The sequence below is a fragment of the Theropithecus gelada genome, chromosome 4 (genome assembly GCF_003255815.1).
Source record: "Theropithecus gelada isolate Dixy chromosome 4, Tgel_1.0, whole genome shotgun sequence".
NCBI classification, from domain to species: domain Eukaryota; kingdom Metazoa; phylum Chordata; class Mammalia; order Primates; family Cercopithecidae; genus Theropithecus; species Theropithecus gelada.
This window is the reverse complement of record NC_037671.1, coordinates 130,627,014-130,649,646: the sequence shown is the minus strand read 5'-3', so window position 1 is coordinate 130,649,646 and position 22,633 is coordinate 130,627,014. Positions and strand designations below refer to the sequence as shown.

General features: G+C 39.0%; 1 protein-coding gene across 6 annotated transcripts in view; it reads left to right on the top strand.

The window, feature by feature from the left end:
* The first annotated feature begins 3,734 nt into the window (after nt 1–3,734).
* The window catches only part of MAP3K4 (mitogen-activated protein kinase kinase kinase 4), a 126,869-nt gene continuing 107,970 nt past the window's right edge, over nt 3,735–22,633 (top strand). For 5 of the 6 annotated variants that reach the window (XR_003119119.1, XM_025383656.1, XM_025383654.1 and 2 more), the window contains exon 1: nt 3,735–4,682. Coding sequence is in view for 4 of the 6 variants with exons in the window: in XM_025383656.1 (XP_025239441.1) it covers nt 3,877–4,682 (806 nt within the window). In the remaining 2 variants the exon portion in view is untranslated. The remainder of the gene's footprint in view (nt 4,683–22,633) is intronic. The other variant, XM_025383657.1, reaches the window with a different exon arrangement.

Below are 22,633 nucleotides of genomic sequence, written 5' to 3'. Positions count from 1 at the left end.
TAGCACATGCTCATGTTTTATATGTTGGAGGTCACGTCTTTTCCCTTTATTTGTTTCAATCATTTGGGTAATTCCACTATTCTAATTATTTTTTGAAAGCATGCAGTCTTTAATTCTTTGTCTAATGATTTGGAGCCCTGGGGGTTCATTTTAGATTCTTCATACAGAGGAGAATGTCTGCAATAAAGGGTGATTTATGTCATGGTGGAGAAATAACAAAAACAGGCAAATCACCTCTCAGAAAATAAACAGTGGAGGTTTTCTCCAACTTCCTACTACTCAGCCAAGGATGAGATTTAAGGTTGTAAGGACTATTTAAAAAGTGTGTAACTACTATTCACAATAGCGAAGACATGGAATCAACCTAAATGTCCATCAGTGGTAGACTGGATAAGGAAAATGAGGGACATATACACTGTGGAATACTATGCAGGCATAAGAGAACAAGATCATGTCCTTTGCAGCGACATGGACGGAGCTGGAGACCATTATCCTTAGCAAACTAATGCAGGAACAGAAAATCAAACATCCATGTTCTCATGTATAAGTGGGAGCAAAATGCTGAGAACACATGGATACATTGAGGGGAACAACACACACTGGGCCTATTGGAGGGTGGAGGGTGGGGGGAGGGAGAGGATCAGGAAAAGTAGCTAATGGGTACTGGCTTAATACCTTGGTGTTGAAATAATCTGTACAACAAACCCCCGTGACACAAGTTTACTTATATAACAAACCTGCAGATGTACACCTAATCTTAAAAGTAAATTTTTAAAAAGTTTACTATCTTTTGTACATATCCAGTATTTCTTTGGTGTTTTACCAGTAGATAGAAATAGATGCCACTGTATCATTATGAAACAAAAAATCAATGTGTGTCATGCTTAGTTTAGGTCCTCTCCACTGGACATGAGGTTTGCATTGCTCTCTTTTACTGAGTCTGCCTTTCTTTGCGTGTGCTGGAGTGAAAATTAATCAGCCCCTCCGGTCATGAGCCGATTGCATGTCTGCACTGTCTGTCTTTCTGCCTCTACAGAGCTGGGCGGAGCTGTAGAGGAGCCACCGGAGAGCAGAGGGCCAGAACTGCTGAAGTCTTTGTCTGAATGTTCACACAGGAATCTGGTCAGGGGGAATTGAGAAACCAGAGCAGGAATGAAGAAATGTGGGCTCTCCTGGTTTTAACTGCCTGCACTTCCAGAAGGAAATGAAGGGGTGTGCTCCCTCAGGAATACCACAGGGAAGTGAACAACTTATTTTAAGTAAAATGCAGCACCATGCTAATAATAATTTTAAAAACTATAGCCTTAGAGGTTTTTCTTTTTAATAGCAGACATAACCCTATTTATCACATCGCTTGTTTTATTGAGACCATCCTGGCTAACACAGTGAAACCCTGTCTCTACTAAAAAATACGAAAAATTAGCCAGGCGTGGTGGTACGTGCCTGTTATCTCAGCTACTCAGGAGGCTGAGGCAGGAGACTCTCTTGAACTTGGGAGACAGAGGTTGCAGTCAACCGAGATCATGCCACTGCACTCCAGCCTGGGTAACAGAGCAAGACTCCATCTCCAAAAAAAATTTTTTTTAATAATCTTGTAGCAAAATTCATAAAATTGATTAATATACTAGCCTTGAAATATGCTAAGGTGTTACAATTATGCCCTTTGACATTTATATATATATATATATATATACACTATATAGAGATGAAGTTTGAGACTTCATAATAGTGGTAGCAAGGTTTTTGAATTTTTTTGGCAAAGCAGAAAGAACATGCATATGAATATGTAACTGGCTTTGTGTATGTCAAAATTGGGCTTGAAAGCAATATTCAGAATGTTATGTAGCTCAACCTAGACTAGGTCTTCAGTAGAACCTTAGCTTTTTAAACTCATTTCAAAGTTAAGAAATTCCATAAGGGCTATGTGGATTCAGTCTTGAGGACAAAGAGTGAAATTCTCCGAAGATTTTGTTGTCAGTTTTTAAAAACATGATTAGGCCGGGTGCAGTGGCTTACACCTGTGATTCCAGGGTTCTGGGAGGCTCGAGGCCAGGAGTTCAAGACTAGCTTGGGCAACATAGTGAGGCCTCAGCTCTACAACAAAAAAAAAAAAAAAAAAAAAAAAGCTTAAAATTAGCTGGACATGGTGGTATGCATCTGTAGTTCCAGCTACAGCAGAGGCAGAGGTGGGAGGATCACTTGAGCCCAGGAATTTGAGGTTACAGTGAGCTATGATTATGTCACTGCACTCCAACCTGGACAACAGAGCAAGCCTTGCCTCCAGAAAAAAAAAAAAAAAAAAAAATTATTAAAGATCACGAGACAATAAGACCAATCATGTACTAAACAAGAATAAAAATTCAGAGACAAAAATCTAATAATATTTTTTTAAAAACTATTTCATGAATGCAACAATATTTACTGAGTTCCTACTAACACCATGTTGGGCACCAGACACACTTGGTCCCTAGGCAAAGGACAGAAGAAGGAAGAATGGCTTCTTTCCTGAAGAAGCTTACACTATAGCAGAGAAGGCAGAAAAGAAATCTGCAGGCTGTGAGGAGCTCACTGGGAGCCCTGGAGACAAAGTGGGGGCACGGGGTGAGATGAGAGGGTTGTCAGCCAGAGAAACAGCTTTCCTGGACCCAGCATGGGGGTGGGGAGAAAACTCACAACACTCACATTGACTATTTAGCACCAGTTAACTTAGGTTTCTATATATGATGCATTACTTGATTAGGTAAGTGTAAATTTACTTGGTTTCTGCTAAAATAGATAGTATCCTCAAGTGGAAATTAAAAAACAAGAACAAGCCACAGGTCTCCCGGATGCTGATTATACTTGCTAAGTGTTTTGTGACTTGAACGCATGTGTCTGCATTATCACTTAGCTTAAATTCGGTAGTCATACCAAAGAATACGTAGTACAATGCTGTTTAAAGAAGAGATTTATTTTATTATTTAACTTTTAAAGTCTCTAATATGCCTTCTAAGAAGGGTTCTGGCTCAGAAAATTGCAGAGGAAAATCGAGTAGAGAACTAGAATTACAGAAACCTAAGAAATACTTTTACTGAGCTTTCTTTACACAAGAAAATGAATGGAAATGAATTATACATGGATACCAATTTGTGATTTTAAAAAAATTTATAATTTTAAAAATTAAGATAAAAATTAATTTCTTTTGAATACTTTATCTCACCCTTTACTAAGCTGTTTGCTTGGTCTGTTGTGCTTACTGCTACAACCCGAGCATCTAGTACAGTTCTTGACATATATATTCACTTAATAAGTATTTGTTGAATGAATGTTGTTGAGTAAATAAGATGAAGATCAATTCAAAAATTCAGCACTATCAAGTATATACATAATATAGACTATTATAAAAAACTAGAATGAAGCAGTTCCTTTTAACAACAGAGAAATGTCAGTAACATACTTTGAGCACAATATAGCTAATTTCACAACTGGTCTTTAAATATAACATACCTATAATCAATTCAATGTTTTTCTTTGTTACCAGCGTTATTCAAAACGTGCGTTTTACGTATCAAAGCTCAACTAAATGAGGTTTAAGAAATCTGCACATTTCAATGTACTTAATTTTAAAAGATTCTGCTTTTGGATTAACTCTGGATTTCACCCTACGGGAAATTTTGTAAATATTTCCAACTTAAAAAAAACTGTGAAGCCCCAGTGCTAAGACTAAACGATTCCTTGGAATTCTAACAGGATTTTTGAAATAATCTTTAGCCTTTCTTCTTCCCCCCACCCCCTCAGTGTAGGAGCGTTCCAGTCCAAGTTTCTGGGAGATCACTATCGAATCTTGTGACACTGGGGTGAGAAGTTCTGCAGGGTTGAAATGAGGGGGTCACTTTAATGGTCTGGAATTCTGGAGACTTTATTTCAAGTCTTAAAAATCCGAGCTTGTGGAAGGCTGCGCTATCAAGAGACCGGAGTTGCGAGCGTCCGGGTGACGTCCGTCCTCCTGGAAGGTGGGATCCTGGGATCCGGGTGGCAGGTCCCTGGGCGGCGACTCCGGCCGGGCTTACAGCGCCGCGCCCGCCCCGCTCGTCGGCCCTACCCAGCGTCCCTTCCAGACCGACGACCGCTCGGGAAGCCTCAGGTCCCAGCTCGCCGCACAGCCCGGCTCCGCTTCACAGTCCCCCACTGCCACCGGCCGGGGCGAAACCGGGCGAGCTGGCGAGACCCAGCTCCGGGACCCAATCGCACGGACACTTGACGGCGCTCCCCGCCCCTCCCTGCCGCCGTCTCCGCCCCCGTTCGGTCGGATTCCGGCGCCCGCCGCCTCCGCCGCCGATCTCGGAGGCTTGTCCCTCGCCGCCCACCGTAGCCCCGGCGCTCGGCCGGTCGCCGTTTCCAAGATGGCCGCTGCGCGCACGGCTCCTGCGGCAGGCTAGAGGCGGAGGCGGAGCCGGAGTCGAGTCACTCCTGCACTTCGGCGCTTCGGTGCCCCGCGCCAGGCTGCAGCTTACTGTTTGCCGCGGCCATGCGGGGCTCCGTGCACGGATGAGAGAAGCCGCTGCCGCGCTGGTCCCTCCTCCCGCTTTTGCCGTCACGCCTGCCGCCGCCATGGAGGAGCCGCCGCCGCCGCCGCCGCCGCCACCACCGCCGCCGCCGGAACCCGAGAGCGAGTCAGAACCCGAGTGCTGCTTGGCGGCGAGGTGAGTGTGGCGGCCGCAGTCGGTCGCTCGCAGAAAGCGGGGCGGGTCCTGGCCCGAACTCCGTCGGGCCCGAGGGCCTCTGCTTCCCGCCAGGTGGGGAGGGAAGCATCCAGGCTCTGCAGGCTGGGGCGGGAGGGGCGCGGTGCATCACTGGGTCCCAGGGGACCGCGGCCGAGTCTGTCCGGCGACTCCTCCCGGGGTTGCGGCTCCGCAGGGTTCTGCTCGAGCGTGTTGCTAGCTCCCCTTCCCTTGCAGGCTCTCCCAGCTCACCCTCAACGCTGCGGGGGCTGGGAACAGAGTGCGGCTGCCTCCCCTGCCGCTAGCTTCGGAAGAGTGGCCTCACTGAAATGCCTCTCATCGTTGCTGAACGAAAGTGGTCCCTCCCCTCTGCCCTCATTCGAGTAAATGAGACATTCGGAAATCGAGTGCGTACTGGCTATTTCCCCGCGTTCTCCTCCTTCTCTCCTTTTGCCCGCTGCAGAGAGTGCCTGTCATCTCTTCGGTGAGAAACTGCACTTAGAGTATGCAGACAGACACGTTGCTTTCCTCTTCTGAGGGCCCCTTACTGTGCTTTAGTGCTAGTATTGTGCAGATTGTTGCTCACACGTGCACATAAAGTAAGGATTCATTTGTCTGAAACTTTGCTGCTGCAGGAAGCTCTAAGATGGAACTTCGGTAACCAAAGCATTTGTTGCTTTTTCTTCCATAGAGACTCTATTAACTACCTTTATGCCTTTTTTTTTTTTTTTTTTTTGGAGAACAAACTCACCATAACTGAGAATTACCCTCTTTTTACGTGCCTGTGTTTCTATGTTCAAATGTCCTCTTACTCCCTTGTCCTTTGCATCAGAGAGTAAACTTGCAAACTGCTGCCCCCTGTCCTCAGTAATGAAAATACCTCGGCAGCACCTCTTGGCATCTCATGGTCTTAAGAGCTCTATAGTTCTAGGAATAAGGCAGTAAAGTGTCCTCTTTTTCTTGCTTAAAGAAAATTCACATCTGTAGCTGTAGTTAGAACTGAACACAGGACCCATATTCTTGCTTGTCATCACTCAGTTGGCCCAAGCAAATTTGTTTTATTTTTATAAGCTGTGAAGAAATTAGTTGCCTCTCTTAATTCTGAGATACTTCTGGGTACTTTTAAGGAACAACTCAATAATGGTACAGGGTGTAATGAGAATTCCTTTGATTCCTTTTGAATACATCTAGTAGTTTTAGAAATTTTGTCAGAAAGTTTATTATGAATTTGTTAACGGGTTCAGTTTTTGAGCAATTTTGATACCTTTTTCTTTAAAATTAATAGTGAACACTTAATGCTTAAAATAGGCCATTGTCTTTACTTCTATTAACCCATTTAATTCTTTCAACAACCCTATGAGGTAGGTCCTATTATACTATCTTTTTTTTTTTACAGATGAGGAAACTGAGGCACACAGGTTAAGTATCTTGTTCAAGGTTTCATAGCTGGTAATGAAGAAAGGTCTGGCTGCCAAACCCATGTCTTTAACCACCATGAAGAATTCATTATCCAAATAGGCAGATCAGAAATTAGAATTCTGTATAACCTACTCCGGAAAGAAATGGAAGGGCAGAGAAATGAAAATGTGCTGCAAAATTGACTGCTGCTTCAGTGTTAAAAAGAAACCTTGACTTTTCAGTCAGGCTTCTGTCTTTGTTATAATAAAAATAGGTCAGGATAATGAGTTTCATCCAACTGTAAGTGAACAGCAGTGTACGGAACAAGAAGACCTTAGAAATATTTTTCTTAGCAACATTGCAGTTAATTTTACAATAGCAAATCTGTAAAACAGATTATTTGACGAAGCTGTTGTTTTCTCTTTTTTATGTCCTCATTGTCACCACCTGCTCTTCAATACACAGAACTGACCTCTGACAGAATTACTGTAGATCTTTGGTAAAAGATGTTGCAGGGGCTATCCAGTTTGTTCATTTGAACTTTTTTTTTTAAACCATTTTAAAGGAGCTCAGTGTACGTGTTCAAAATGTGTGAAATGCCACCTCTTTTTTTTTTCATAATTTTCTTTTGTATTTTATTTCAATAGTTTTTGGGGGTACAGGTGTTTTGTGGTTACATGGATAAGTTCTTTGGTGGTGATTTCTAAGATTTTGGTGCACCTGTCACCCAAGCAGTGTACACTGTACCAAATATGTAGTCTTTATTCCCTCACCCCGCTCTGAGCTTTCCCCCAGTCTTCAAAGTCCATTATGTCATTCTTATGCCTTTGCATCCTCCTAGCTTAGCTCCCACTTATAAGTGAATGTGATACTTGGTTTTCCATTCGTGAGTGACTTCACTTAGAATCATGGCCTCCAGCTCCGTCCAAGTTGCTACAGTTGCCATTATTTCGTTCTGTTTTATGGCTGAGTAGTATTACATGGTGTATATATGCCACATTTTCTTTATCCACTCATTGGTTGATGGGCATTTAGGTTGGTTCCATGTTTTTGCAGTTGTGACTTGCAAATTGCTGCTATAAACGTGTGTACATGTGTCTTTTTCATATGATTACTTGATTTCCTTTGGGTAGATACTCAGTAGTGGGATTGCTGGATCAGATGGTAGTTCTACTTTTAGTTTTTAGGTTTTTTTTAGTTTTTTTGAGACAGAGTCTTGCTGTGTTGCCCAGGCTGGAGTGCAATTGCGTGATCTCAGTTCACTGCAACCTCCACCTCCTGGGTTCGAGCAATCCTCCTGCCTCAGCCTCCCGGGTAGCTGGGATTACAGGTGCCTGCCACCACGCCCAGCTCATTTTTGTATTTTTAGTAGAGTTGAGGTTTCACCATGTTGGGCAGGCTGGTCTTGAACTCCTGACCTCGTGATCTGCCCGTCTCGGCCTCCCAGAGTTCTGGGATTACAGGCGTGAGCCACTGTGCCCGGCCAGTTTTTTAAGGAATCTCCATATTGTTTTCCACAGTGGTTGTACTAGTTTACATTCCCACCAGCAGTGTAAAACAGTTCACTTCTTACCACATCCATGCCATTGTCTATTTTTAAAATTATTTTTAAATTATGGCCATTCTTGCAGGAGTGAGGTGGTATCTCATTGTGGTTTTAACTTGCATTTCCCTGATAATTAGTGATATTGAGCATTTTTTCTTACGTTTGTGGAAAATGTGCGAAATGCCACCTTTTAATACGTTGGAGACCAATAATGTGGTAATTTATGCTGCCAGGTTAACTGGTTTTGCCAGAGACTAGAATAAAACTCTGTTTGTCATCTTTGTCACGCACTTTATGTCTGTGTGTCATTGATTAGGAAAGTTGTATTAATGCACAGGCCTTTTGTAGAACTCAGGCCTGTACATGTTGGCCTTCAAAGCTGCACGGCAAGTGCTCCATCGTGGCAGATGCAGCCAGCCCGGCACATCTGCTTGGTGTGTGCTTTCCTCCTGGCCCAAGAGAATGATGCAGTGACCGAACAACACAAAACAGGTGGAGAGGTGATAGCCCTCTATTCTAGTTTTATTGCTTGCTGTCAGTTGCGGATACTTTTGTCCTTAGTTTTGATAAAGAATTCATGATAAGGATAGCAGTTGTTATTGTTAGTGATTAAACTTTGAAATAAACATTGCTTATCATTTCTTTTTCAAGCTTCCGGGGCAGTTTTAGGAGGATCCTGAGGTGACTAGGAGAGCTATTAAAACTAATTTGGAACAATTTACCTTTGTGACTTCTTGGAGCTGTACACTTAAAACACGGAATCAATTGGATATTAAGGCTGATATAATGCTCTTGTTTACTATAACCTTCCATTTAAAATGTTTATATTAAAAATAGCTTCATTGTTCTCATTGACTTTATGAGTACATGCTGCATAAATTTAACAATTAACTTTTTTTAAAAAATGACTTTATTATTTACTTTAAATATTTATCGTAAATTCTTTGAAAAACTGGGTTTCACTACTAAAAAACTAGTTGAATGTCGTCACTCCTAGGCGATTTGATCTGTCTCTCAGCTTGAATGTCCTCGTTGAGCCTGCGTGTTTCGGTCTTGACCTTCTACGTCACCTGTGCTCCCTGGAGAAGTCAGCCTCCTGTGGCGCTCCAGACTGGTGGTGCAGCATCAGTGATGGTTGTGGCTTTAGACCACTGTAATAGTAGATACCATTGGCAGGGATGGCTCTAGGCAGAGAGGAGTCATCAAACAGCAGTGATGGCAGAAACTTCATGTTTTCAACTGGGGACTTGTCACTCAAGAGGACTTTGTGGTTCCCTTTAATTTTCTGTCATTGTTAGAGGCCACTCTGTTTCCTTCACATGTGCTCTGATGGTGTCCTGCAAATCTTGTTCTGAGCTCTACTGAAATATGGGGATATAAAGGTCTTGCCTGCTCACTGGATACATTTGTTGTAATAGCTTCCTGTTATTTAATAATTCCTCATTCCTTGTGACTGTGATTTTACTCATAGTATTCTATTGTCTCACCCTTGTCATTTGACCAGGTGGTATGTATGCTGTTTAAAGACTCTTTAACGTTGCCTATTAGTAGGCTACTGGAAATAGTTTCTTTAAAGAGAAAATGGAAAACATGTGAGAGAAGGAGATTAGCTGAAGACTCCGTAGGTCTTTATATAAGCTGGCACTCCCTTGGCACGATAATCAAGGCCCAGACACTCACTGTGCTTCGCTTCTCAGGCACAGATACTCAGCTTTGTCTGTACACCTGGTTAGTCAGTGTATTCTCTTGCCTGTAGAAAGCCAAAGTATAATTAAGAGATTGATTAGTAAGCATGATATTAGCCAGGGAAATGAGTTGAATGAGCCCAGTGATTCGTGTTAGCAGACCAGTGAGGTGGACTTGCATCCCTATCAGGTGCACCCCTGCTTCTGAATGAGAGGCAGTGCGATCCAGGCTTATTCTTAGGTTTTTGTTTTCTAGGCGTCACACAGGCTGCTTTTTTCCCTCGTGTCACAAACTTTCCTCAATTGTTTGGTTTATAGTGTGTTTGTTTTTAGTCTTCAGTCTTTAGAGATTATAACAAACCTTGCTTTTCCTGCTTTAATTTGGGGGTATATTTTATCCTTCTCCCTTTAAGACTTTTTTTTTTTTTAAACCTCAGTGGTACGGTATATTTTTACTACTGGTGAGTCTCAGAGGATCACCTTATTGTCTCCATTCCCCTCCGCCCATATTCTCCCCATAATCTCTGCCCCACCGCCTCCCGCCAAGAAGCCTCTAGCATAGTTTCTTAGAACGGTGTGGCAAAGATGTCAGTCGTTGGTGCTTTCATAAAATTCTTTTCGAATATTGTGTTCAAAAAGGATCATGATGGTATGTGGCTTTTCTGGATTTAAATCGTAAAATTCAATTTAAAGAATTAGAACCATATCAGAATTCTGTCCATTTATTAAAAACTGTGTTTTTAAATAATATTTAGTGACATGTGAAAGTGCTTGTGATACAACTCCTTTTGGGGTGGTACCTGAGTATCTATTTTTAAGAAGATTCTCAAGTATTTCTGGTGTATACATACTCACCATTGTATTGAGCAAAAACAAACAGACTGTAAAACAGTATTTGCAGAAGATGGGAGCCAAAATTTGAGGTGGATGTTCATTTCATACACGTATTTGTCCACCAGCTATGTCTGCCCTACCTCCCTGTCTTCCTTCTATCTTATTTGGGGGAATTCCTCTCTTGACTTAAACTACATGGTACATATTGGAGCTGCTGTCTTCTTCCAGATGCCAGGCCATAGGCATGCATTTGACCCAGTCCAAGCCAATTAGGATTCTTTCCTGGGATTTTTCAAATTGGAGCTGGGAGAGAGAAACGCCGATTTTGCTGAAATAATATGCTGAGAAATCATGAGCCTAGAGCTAGCTTCCTGAAGCTCCTACAGAGGACCTAGTGTCAGACAGTGATGTTAACCCCCAGAGAAAAGCAGAGAGGCTGAAAGAGGTCTATGGCCAGTTGCCTTTAAAAAAAAATAAATAAATATAAAGAAAGAGATGGCAGTCTCTGTATGTTACCCAGGCTGGATTCGAACTTCTGGGCTCAAAATAATTCTTTTGCCTCAGCCTCCCAAGTAGGTGGAACTACAGGTGTGCACCACCACAGTCTCAGCCAGTTGCCCTTTTATGCTAGATTTGTCCCTATTTTTCTCTTAATTTGATGTGAGCTAATCTCTATTTGTGCTTAAACTATTAATTTGAGTTAAGCTTCTTAAAATCCTGATACTCAGTGTGATCCCATTTTAAAAAGTGTATGTGCCTAGAAAAAAGACATAAAGAATACATACTAATTTTTCCTAAAACTTTTTATGATGAACATGTTACATGTTTTATTTTAAAATAAAAAGCTAATCAGAGAGCCTAAATTCTTAACTAGCTCATTTATAATCTTAAATTTCCTTACATTGAATTGTTACTAAAACTGAAATTGATGAGAGTCCATATGTCATATAAAGGGAATATTGTTGCCAAATTTTAAATGATTTTATTTATTTTTGGTATCTGTGAACTGTCTGAGCTGGCTGTAGCAAGCTGCTTTTAAAAAATTATTTACTTCATCTTGGGTAAGAGATTATGTAGATTAGAAACAACTCCAACAGTAACAAAACAAACACAGGACTTACGTTAGGGTGGTCTTTTACATTAATAGAAATACTTAAGATCTAGAACTGTGTTCTCAACATGTATATTGTGTTAACATGCTTTCCCCATTTTAAGGGGTGTACTTGAAATGTCTGTGTTTTAAAAGATACATCATGCCACTGGCAGTGAGTATGGTAGGCGCATTTTTAGACCCCTACACATCTCACACTTTGTAATCGAGTGCCTTTGCCTTTAAATATTTATTCACTGACAGGCAACATGACGTTTTGTTTTTGAATTACAAGAACATTCATGTTTTGCAATTTGCAGACCTACCTCAGCAGTATTGGTTTCATGGGTCATATGGATGCCATGTGTTTATAAATTAGCAGGGAAAGCTATTAAGAATATATTAGGCAGTATATCAAAAGCATTTCACACATGGATTTCATTTCAGATGAAATAAGCCTTCTGTGGAGAAAAGTAGATACTAAGCTTTAAAGCTGATAAGATTTGATGTTTTCAGTGGAAGCTTTTTTGTGTGTGAGCAGGCTATTTGAAGATACTGCTGAAATGTGGAACTTTCTGAATAGGGCTTGTTACAGGACAGCTAGTTTAGAGTTGTCAAATTAATAGAAATTGTCAACCTTTTTAGTCTTTCAGTGGAGAACTTTTGGAAGATAGTACATTTATTTAAAATCCTAAAGTCTTTTTATGTGGGAACATAAAATGTAGATATAGCTTGGTTTTCTCACAAAATTTTTGGAGTTAGTTTGTTGTATGCGTAAGTATTTAGTTCTTACTCAGATAAGGATTTAAACATTTGCTAATACAAGTTCTTACAGACGGTAGGACTCTTAGTGTTCCTTTCATCCAACTTCCTAGCCGTTGCTTACAGAATTACAAGAGTTGAGCTCTTGTAAGATCATCTGGGCCGTGCGTCTCGTTTTAGAGATGAGAAAAATGGCCTAGAGGGGCTGCAGCTTTCCCAGGTCACAGCTTAGGTTCCAGATCTGCAGGCCCTTCTTCCCTTACCCTTGCATTGCCATGTGCTCCCCTGGTCAAGGTCCGAAGCCAAGGTGTTCTCCAGCCACTTGCCATATACATAGCCCAGCTTCAGCTCAAGCCTATGTGCACGGTTACTTGGCAACCATGGAATGCTGTATTTTCTGGATTAATTGGACTTGACAGGATCAAACGAGATGAAAGATTTGTTTTCAGAAAAAAATGCAAATAGAAAATATGAAATCCTCTTAAAACTCATCATCCACGTTTTTTTCCCCTATGAAACTTTTCTTTCTTGCTCACAGAATAAAGAAGAGCCAATGCTCAGACATTTTAAGATGTGTTATTTTCAGGGGTCCGTCTGTAGATCAGGAAGACAGTAAGATTCTAACTTCTGGTCTGTAGTAGTGGTTTTGAAATTGTGGTTATGGTTGTGACCTACAGTAAGAAATACATTTTACAACAGTGTGTGTGTGTGCCTTGTAACCAAAAGAAAACAATTTTGAAACAATATTTGACCTTGCAATATATGATACGCTCAAATAATTCTTATTCTGTTCTATTAAAAATTGTTCATCATACCCTACTAAATTGATTTTATTACCCACAAATGGGTTGTGACCCTCAGTTTTAAAAGCGTAGCTCTATCCAAAATAAAAAGGATGCTGTTGTACTTTGTACCTTGTCCCTTGAGACTGAGTCAGGAGAACAAGTACAGTGTTTGTCTACTAAATGATCAAATGGAATTTTGGAGAAGCTCGGCAATACTTACTTGAAGACAGCATTGTTACCCGAAGGCAAGAGTAAGAATGTATCTATGCTTGTCTCTCAACGTTGTTCTCTTGGCTGCTTATCCTTAAACTACAAGAATTGTAAGGATCAGTTTAAAATCTAGGTTTAATTTTAGAATAAAATTGAGATTGGCGTTATGTGAGTAATTTAGGTAATTTGTTGATCTTTCTCTGAAACACTAACTTGTGTTTAAAATTTTTCAGATAGGGCAGTCCTCAAGAAAAAAAAGGAACTCATTTTCCCCTGATATATATACGTATGTATGTACACATATACATATATATGTGTATCTATTATATATGTGTATGTTGTATATGTGTATATGTAATATATGTATGTGCACACATATATACACATATTATATACATGTATACACAAATACACATATACATATAAAATATGTGTATATTATATACATATGTGTATATCACATACATATTACATTATATATACATATGTGTATATTACATTATATATGTGTATGTATTTTATAATATGTGTACACATGCACACATGTGTATATTATATATAGATGCATATACATATTTAGTATATGTGTATATTATATATACATATATGTACACATATATAAGAAATAATCCAAATAATCCAAATACTGAAAAATTTACAAAAATATTTTTATCAAGTTATTAATTATAGGTGGAATCATGTATGTCTCAAACTATGTGTTATAAATGTTATCAAATAATTCAAACAATATATATATTTCACATCTATATATTCTGTATATGCATGATATATATGTCATATGTAATCTGTGTTAGGGTACAGCAGTTTCACTTCAGGTCTTAAGCATTGCTTACTTTAGGGTCCACCTTGACAGTTCCCCCGCTTCCCCCCAGAATAGATGAGGTCCTTCTGTTACGTGTCTCAGAGCCCCTGCAGTTTACCACCATTTGTAATTATATATTTGTGCACATATTTGTTTATTATGTTTGCCTTCAGTAAACTCCATGAGGTCTGGGGCATCGTCTATTGTTTTGCTTACTTTTATAGCCTAATTGCTGGCTCATTGCCTAACAATTAGCAGGTTCTTTGCCGACACTTGTATGAAGGAGGCAGAGCATAGGTTTTGGTAGTAGGTAGGCTTTGAATGTTACCTTTTGATTGCTAGCAGTAGGATTGTGGGGAAGTAATTTAGCCTCTGTCTGTTTCCTCATTTGAAAGGCAAAAATAATAACGTCTTCCTAGGTTGTTATTAAGATTAAATAATTCCTCTTCTGTAGTCAGTGCTCAGTATTAGCTGTTATTATTACCTTTCTCTTTTCTTCCTCTTTTTGGGCTTAAGGTGAAAGAGGCAAGTCCTATAGTGATTTTCTTAAAAAGCCACCAAATATACATTGAGGCTAGATACTTTTAAAAATAGCTGCAATAATCTCCATTCAAGAACCATGTCCCCCCCGCCAACCCCCGTGTCTGCAGAAGCCATAGAAATAAGAATAAGGTTCTCCTTTTTGGACCTAGCTTTTCCAGATTCTCTCTTTTACTTTAGTTGTGGTTTATTTGGTGGATTATTGCTGCAGGTGTTTGGAATTCTTCCTGGCCCTTGGATCATCATAAATCGTGCTACTAAATTAAGAACTGTAACGCTACAGATTGTGATTGTTTAGGTTAATAGGCACAGCTGTCTTTTTCTGTGAAAATTCTTTTTCATTCATTTAACTTGTGTCTTTATAACTAGGATTAATTTTCTTTTCATTTTTTAAATGTTAAGAGGAATAGTTTTCAGATTGATCTAGCCACTGCCTAAGAAAAACGAATGAAATCTTTTCACTTAATAAAACTAGGTTGATCTAGTTACTGCCTGAGAAAAGTGAATGAAATCTTCTCACTTAATAAAACCAACTTAATCAGTTAGAAATTTTCCTGATTATAAAGGTAACATATATCTATTATGGAAAACTATGAAACATATAAAGAAGAAAATAACCAGTTCTACTTCTGCCATCTAAAAGTAGTTACCTTGGCATATTTCTTTTCTGTGTATTTTTTTTACACAGTTTATTTTTACAAGCTACCATATACCATTAGCATTTTCCTATGACAACCGATGGCAAACTGTATTTCTCTTGATGTATATCCCATAATTTAATAGTTTGAATATGATAACATAACATATGGTTTGTGATATATATGATTCCACTTACAATTAGTGACTTGATAGAAATATTTTTGTGAATTTTTCAGTATTTTGGATTGTTTCTTTAGGATAGCTTCCTAGGTCATAAGATATTTAGAGTTTTAAGATTTTTGAGAGGTGTTGCCATATTTCTTTCTGGAAAGGTATTAAGTTATTTTATTCTTACCAGTGTGAAAGACAAAATGCACTGGATAACTTTAGTTACAAAAGCATATTCTCCTAAATTGTAATGAGGTATAGATAGCTTAAGAAGAAAGGACTCCTTATATATCCAGAAAATAAAACATTAGTAACAGCAACAATATTCTCAACAGAATCCACAGTCATCCTTGACTAGTTCATTCAGTCCTATGTAATTCTTTTTCCACTTGATCTTTAGTTAGCCGTCTCATGAATGTATCTTCCTCTTGATTAGAGTTCTAGAAATCTTGACTCAGTCCACTGGTATCTTCTGAAAGTTGTTTAAACTACATCAAAAGACTGTACTGCAGGGTACCTGGCAAAGTCCTTTTCTGTGGGTCCCAAGACAGCTCTTCTTTGTTGAAGACAGGCACTCTGGCTTGTAGCCGATTGTAAGTGCTGTCAGGGAAGCAGCAAGGTAAAACAAAAACCTGTCTGTAGATGACAAAATAACTTTAAGTGGCTGTAGTTAGCTTATTACTATAATTTTCAAAAGTGAAAGATCCAATGAGAATTCATTATAAGAACAAAGCAATTAATAAGGATGTGGTTGGTTGGTTGTTGTACAAGACAAGATTAAAGTCATTCCAAAATTTTTTTAAAGAAAATATTTATATAAACATAAGGATTCTATTTTCAAGAAAGAGTGGCTTTTTATGTAAAAATTATTATATAATTATGAAAATTCCATTCTTATAAATTAAATGCAATATCCACTCTTTCTTGAAAATAGTTAATCTTTACTGGGAAATAAAAGTATGTAGTATATAATCTTTACTGAGAAAAAGAAGTTTAGCTATAACATGTGTTAGTTCTGATATATGCCAACAATATACCAAGCATATAGTTAAAATATACCAACAATATCAGAGAGAGAGATTGTGTAAGTCTGGAATATGTGCTGAACATCTGTCTGTGCGTATTAATGAAACATAGGTAAGTGATGTGAATATCCAGTTGAAAACCACTGGCCTGGAAGATGCTAGATTCAAGTTAAACAAGTTGGGACATAGTGAAGATTTAAAAAACAAAACTGAAATTATGACTAGTAATGCTGTGCTTTTGTCTAATACCGAACAAAGTAGCACCAGGACTCTGATAAATAGCAGTGTATCGTCGTCAGTGAGAGCACTGACAATTTTCTGGTGACTTCTGTAGCAAGCAGAGTCTGAAATTTTTACAACATTTTACGCATACACGTTTAACCTAGGGAAGGCTAAGCATCTCTTCTGACTTGATAACTCATCAATAACAACATGCCAGATAAACCTAATTATTTTCTAGCACTTCTTTTTTTAAAAGGTGAAAGAACAAATCTTGTGATTGTTTTGGGGGGCACCATCTGGGAAATCTCAAAGACAGTTTTAGGTGCAAATGATATTTATGATTTGATTTTGGTAAGGCAAAATATCAAAAGTTGTCAGATTTGAAAACTTTAATTAAGATAGGCTCATAGGGTACCAAGAAATAGTAGTTGACTTTATATTTAACCCAAGTGACAATAAAGATTTTGAAAGTTAACATAAGTGGTAACATGATCATAAAGAAACTTTCATGAAAGAGAAACTTGTTCCTTAAATAATCAAGGACATACTAAGTCGGCATAAACATAGAAGGTTATCATGGTAAAACAGAATCTTCCTGTCTGTGCAGATAATGTAGAAAGTAAAGAATAACTTATACAATCTTCTATTAAGAGCAAACCAGTAATCTGAGAAACATTTGACATTGAAACAGAGAAAACACAATTTTAGTTTTGTATCAGTATAACATTTGATACTAAAGATCTTTTTAAAAACCTTATTTAAAACCACCAAACTTACCAGTCTTGACCATGACAGATAAAATTGCTTTTCCATGAACCTATTACAACTTTCTGTATCAAAATGAACACATTCATTAATGGACTAAAAATAAGACAAAAAGTATATTATAAACCGTTTTTTTTTTTTTTTTTTTTTTGGAGACAGGGTCTTACTATTGCCCAGGCTGGGGTGCGGTGGCACCATCATGGCTCACTGCAGCCTCTACCTCCTGGGCTCAAGTGATCCTCCCACCTCAGCCTCCCCTGTAGATGGGACTATAGGCACATGCCACCATGCATGGCTAATTTTTAAATTTTTTGTAGAAATGGGGTTTCTCCACATTGCCCAGGCTGGTCTCAAACTCCTGGGCTCAAGCAATCTGCCTGCCTCGGCCTTGCAAAGTGCTGGAATTAGAGGTGTGAGCCATTGTGCCCAGCTTTAAACAAATTTTGTTTAACAGTCAGTGTTTTAGTACTCAGGAATGGTCTGGGCATCTAATGAATACCCATTGATTAAGTCAATTTAGTATTAGAGTTTCAAATTACCTAGAGACCTTCTAAATTATCTTCAAGCCGATGTGATTATTGAAATAAAGTTTGTCAGATAATGATTAAATTCAGTTAAATAGAAATTTACCTTTTTTAGAATCTTAAGCATTAAGTAGTAGTAATGTTAGCTTATTTGATTAATAAACCTGTATAAGTTTAGGAAGGACATTCACCAGTAGAATAAAAATCTGTGTATATATTTAACACACTGATAAGTCAGAGAAGACATAACTGTTTTTTTTGTTTTGTTTTGTTTTGTTTTTTGAGACAGCCTTGCTCTGTCGTCCAGGTTAGAGTGCTGTGGCGCGATCTTGGCTAACTGCAACCTCCGCCTCCCAGGTTCAAGCAGTTCTCCTGCCTCAGCCTCCCAAGTAGCTGGGATTACAGGTGCCTGCCACCGTGCCTGGCTGATTTTTGTATTTTCAGTAGAGACGGGGTTTCGCCATCTTGGCCAGGCTGGTCTCGAATTCCTGACCTCATGATCTGCCCACCTTGGCCTCCCAAAGTGCTGGGATTACAGGTGTGAGCCACCGTGCCCAGCCCACATAGCTGTTTTATTAAACCAACAATATAAACTAGTATCAATTGCTAAAGGTTTACCTAAATTGTGTGAATTTGAATTCTTAAACTGTTTCTGAGTTAGTTTCCATGATCCCTGTCTTCTTTTTTCTCACATTGAATTAAAGGTTCAATTTCCTTGACTTCTGAGCATTTTAGGACTATTCAATTTGTAGAAGGACAGCTGGCCTTCCGTATCTGTGGGTTCTGCATCTATGGATTCAACCACCTGCAGATCGAAAATATTCAGAAAAAAATTGCTTCTGTGCTGAACATGTACAGACTTTTTTTATTCTTGTTATTATTCCCTAAATAATTCAGTGTAATAATCGTATATATAGTAACCATGTTGTATTAGGTATTATAACTAATCTAGAAATAAAGTATATGGGAGGATGTGCATAAGTTATATGCAAATATTGTCATTTTGTATCAGTTGAGTATCCCAGATTTTGTTTCTCCAAGGGAGGTCCTAGAATCAATCCCTCATAGATTCTGAAGGATGGCTGTACTTACCTGCGAACCAGTCAGAATTGAGCTCTCTCCTTTAAGGGATTTTATAACCTATTTGAGAATATCATCTAGAGGTAGGAAAATATACAAACTATACACTCACATAATGAGAGGTAAAGGCCTTTCATAGTTACAGACAAACATACAGACACAGAGAGAACACAAAGAGAAAGCCTATATATTCAATTTTAAAATTTTAGTCATGGATCAAGCATATGCAAATGTAGCATTCCCCAGTCCTGAGATCTGCTTCTTGGTGGTCATGAAATTCCTAATTTATTTGAGCTCAAAGTAGACAAATAGAAAAAAATAATCAGGTTCTCTGTCATCTTTCTCCTAACAAAAAAAAATCCCTGTTATAACCCATTTGTCTATGGAGATTGACAAACTGTAAAATCAAAAGTATCTGGCAGCAGAAATAAAGCACATCTGAGTAAAAATCAGTTCCGTACTGTGCTGCGGATGAGCAAGGTCCAAAGCACAGGACCAGCAATTGGACTCATTGTTGTATCCCCAGGTCACAGGCCAGAAACAAGGCATGGGGAACCGAGAGGCCTTGTTACCTGGGTGGAGTCAACAGGGATCCGAAGGCAAGGTCTTCATCCTGCTTGAGTCCTGGCATCAAAACAAAGGAAAAATGCAGTGGACAGTTAAGGAAACGATTTTATTCGGGATATTACAGTGGGGAAGAACATTCACTAATGAGGAACGTCTTGAAGAGGAGGGAGAAAACTTAGGGTTTTATAAAACGTGGGAATTACTGAGGAAGATAGAGGGGCTAATTTTACAACATGCAAGAGCATGGTGGTCCTTTGAGTTAGCCATTTCTTGGAACACAGAAGGTGAAGGATTTCCTATCCGTTGCTCTCTTAAGGAGCACAGGGCTCAGATAAAGTTAAACAGTTGTCTCAAGTGATGGGTGTGTAAGTGCCCAACTCAGTCTGTCCTTTATAGCGTTGAATATTTTCGTTTGTATCAAATAGTTTGAAGTAATTAATTTTAAATACCCAGACATGATCCTGTAGCGCCTCTGAAAATCTGTAAATAAAGGTTTTTCTCCTTTTTAAAAAAATTGCTTTGGTTCATATTTGGTGCTTCTGCTCTTTAACAGACTTTGTTTCTAGTGGTCATGCTTATTTAACTTACAGATATTGAGCTTTTTTTTTTTTTTTTTTTTTTTTTTTGAGACGGAGTCTCGCTCTGTCGCCCAGGCTGGAGTGCAGTGGCCGGATCTCAGCTCACTGCAAGCTCCGCCTCCCGGGTTCACGCCATTCTCCTGCCTCAGCCTCCCGAGTAGCTGGGACTACAGGCGCCCGCCACCTCGCTCAGCTAGTTTTTTGTATTTTTTTAGTAGAGACGGGGTTTCACCGTGTTAGCCAGGATGGTCTCGATCTCCTGACCTCGTGATCCGCCCGTCTCGGCCTCCCAAAGTGCTGGGATTACAGGCTTGAGCCACCGCGCCCGGCCTGAGCTTTTTGAGAGTAATGTTTTATCAAACATAAAAGGCTATCAATTGTAATATGCACCGTAAATTTTATATTTCACTAAGGAAAAACTGCAATGAAACAATGACACAGTGCTTTTTTATATCAGTTATAGGGTACAGTGAAATACCAGAGATGTTAAAATTAGGGAAAAACGTGTTTTAAAATCAGTGAAATATGGCCTTGACTCTTGCTTCTAATTAAACTTTTAATGTGATAAATATGGTAAGGCATAGCTATCATCTTCTATAAAATTCTGGTAAGCCCACAAAGAGTAGAAAGAAGGTAGGAAGGCAGAAAGTGGGATAGAGTGGAAAGTGGGATGCAGTGATGATATTTATTACATAATATTTGATATAACTTCAGTCTACCAGTAGGAACCTTTGTTGGGTAGCAACTGCGTACTCACTTTTGCTGGGTGTTTTCTGGTATTTCTCATCGAGGAAGCTGTTTGTGATCTTAATTTAACCAGTCTTGTGTTGGACTTTAGGATGTTTCTGTTTCTTTTGCTGTTATGAACAAGGTTAAAAGCGTTGTTTTTAGCTCAATCTTTATGTCTATTTAAGATGTTTTATTAGAGTAAAATCCTGGAAATATAATTACTGTATCAAAGTGTGTATGTGTGTGTGTGTATAAATATCTGTAAAATTATAATCCATTTTTTTCTTTACAAAATTTTACATATTGAATTTTACGTATAATGGGGGGAGCTGTGTGAGCGTTGACATAATGTGGTAATAGATGAAACAGGAGCGGGCAGTTGACCATTTATGTAGGACGTTGTAGGTTCCCCTCTAATTTGTGTTTAAATTTTTGTATGATATTTATTGTTACATAATTTAACAAAGACATATTTGTGTATATTACATGTGTAGCCTGATAAATTGTCCAAAAGTGAATACAGCGTTACAAAGTTTACCTAAGTGAAGAAATAAAATGTGAGCAGCATCCTGGAAAATCTCTTCCTACTTCCTACACACACCAGCCTCTTTCCTCATTCTCCTGATGTTTACTGATATTTTGCATCTACTACTTTCACTCAGCATGGTGCTTGTGAGGTTCATCTATGTTGTTTTGGTGACGGTGGTTCTTTCATTCTTGCTACTGTAAAATACTTGTTATTGTAAAATGTGTAACATTTTGCTCAATGGGCATAATGTTTATACCCATTGTATAAATGTATCATGGCCTATTCATTGTTTTAAACCATCTGAACCTTTTTTTTTTTTTTTTTGAGATGGAGTCTTACTGTCACCAGGCTGGAGTGCAGTGGCATGATCTCGGCTCACTGCAACCTCCGCCTTGCAGGTTCAAGCGATTCTCCTGCTTCAGCCTCCTGAGTAGCTGGGACTACAGGCGTGTGCCACCACACCCAGCTAAGTTTTGTATTTTTGGTAGAGGCGGGGTTTCACACCTGTTGGCCAGGATGTTCTCTATCTGTTGACCTCATGATCCACCCACCTTGGCCTCCCAAAGTGCTGGGATTACAGGTGTGAGCCACTGCGCCCAACCTGAACCATTTTTAAGGGTACAGTAGTAGTAGTGTTAAGTACATTTATTTACACTATTGTGCAACAAATCTCCAAAACTCTTTTTATCTTGCAAAACTGAAACTCTATACCCATTAAATAACTCCCCGTCTACCCCAGTAAGCACTGTTCTACCTTACAGTTTCATGAATTTAACTACTCTGGATATCTCATGTAAGTGGAATCATACAGTATTTGTCTTTTTCTGACTGGCTTATATCACTTGGTGTGATTTTCTTAAGGTTCATCCATGTTATAGGGTGTCAGAGCTTTCTTCCTTTTTAATAATGAATATTATTCCATTGTGTGTACATATCACACTTTATCCATTCATCCATTGATGAACACTTTGGTTGCTTCTGTCTTTGGAATATGTGCATTTAAAGAAATCTTTGAAATGCTTTTCAGAATATTTGTGTCAGTTTCCACCAGGAATATATGATTTTATTCTTGACATTTCAATAATAATTTTTAAGTCTTTGCTAGTTTGAGAAGTTAAAAAGCCCCTGAGAACACATGGACACAGGGAGGGGAACAACACTTACTGGGGCCTGTTGGGGGAAGGAGGTGGCAGGGGAGAGCACTAGGGAAAAGAGTTAATGCATGCTGGGCTTAATACCTAGGTGATGGATTGATAGGTGCAGCAGTTCACCATGGCATATGTTTACCTGTGTAACAAACCTGCATGTCCCACACGGGTACCCTGGGACTTAAAAAAAAAAAAAAAAAACTCTTAGTTTTAAATTCTTGCATTTTAAATTGTTTGTGAGGTTGAATGTTGTTTTATGTCATTCAGCCATTTACAGTTTCTCCCT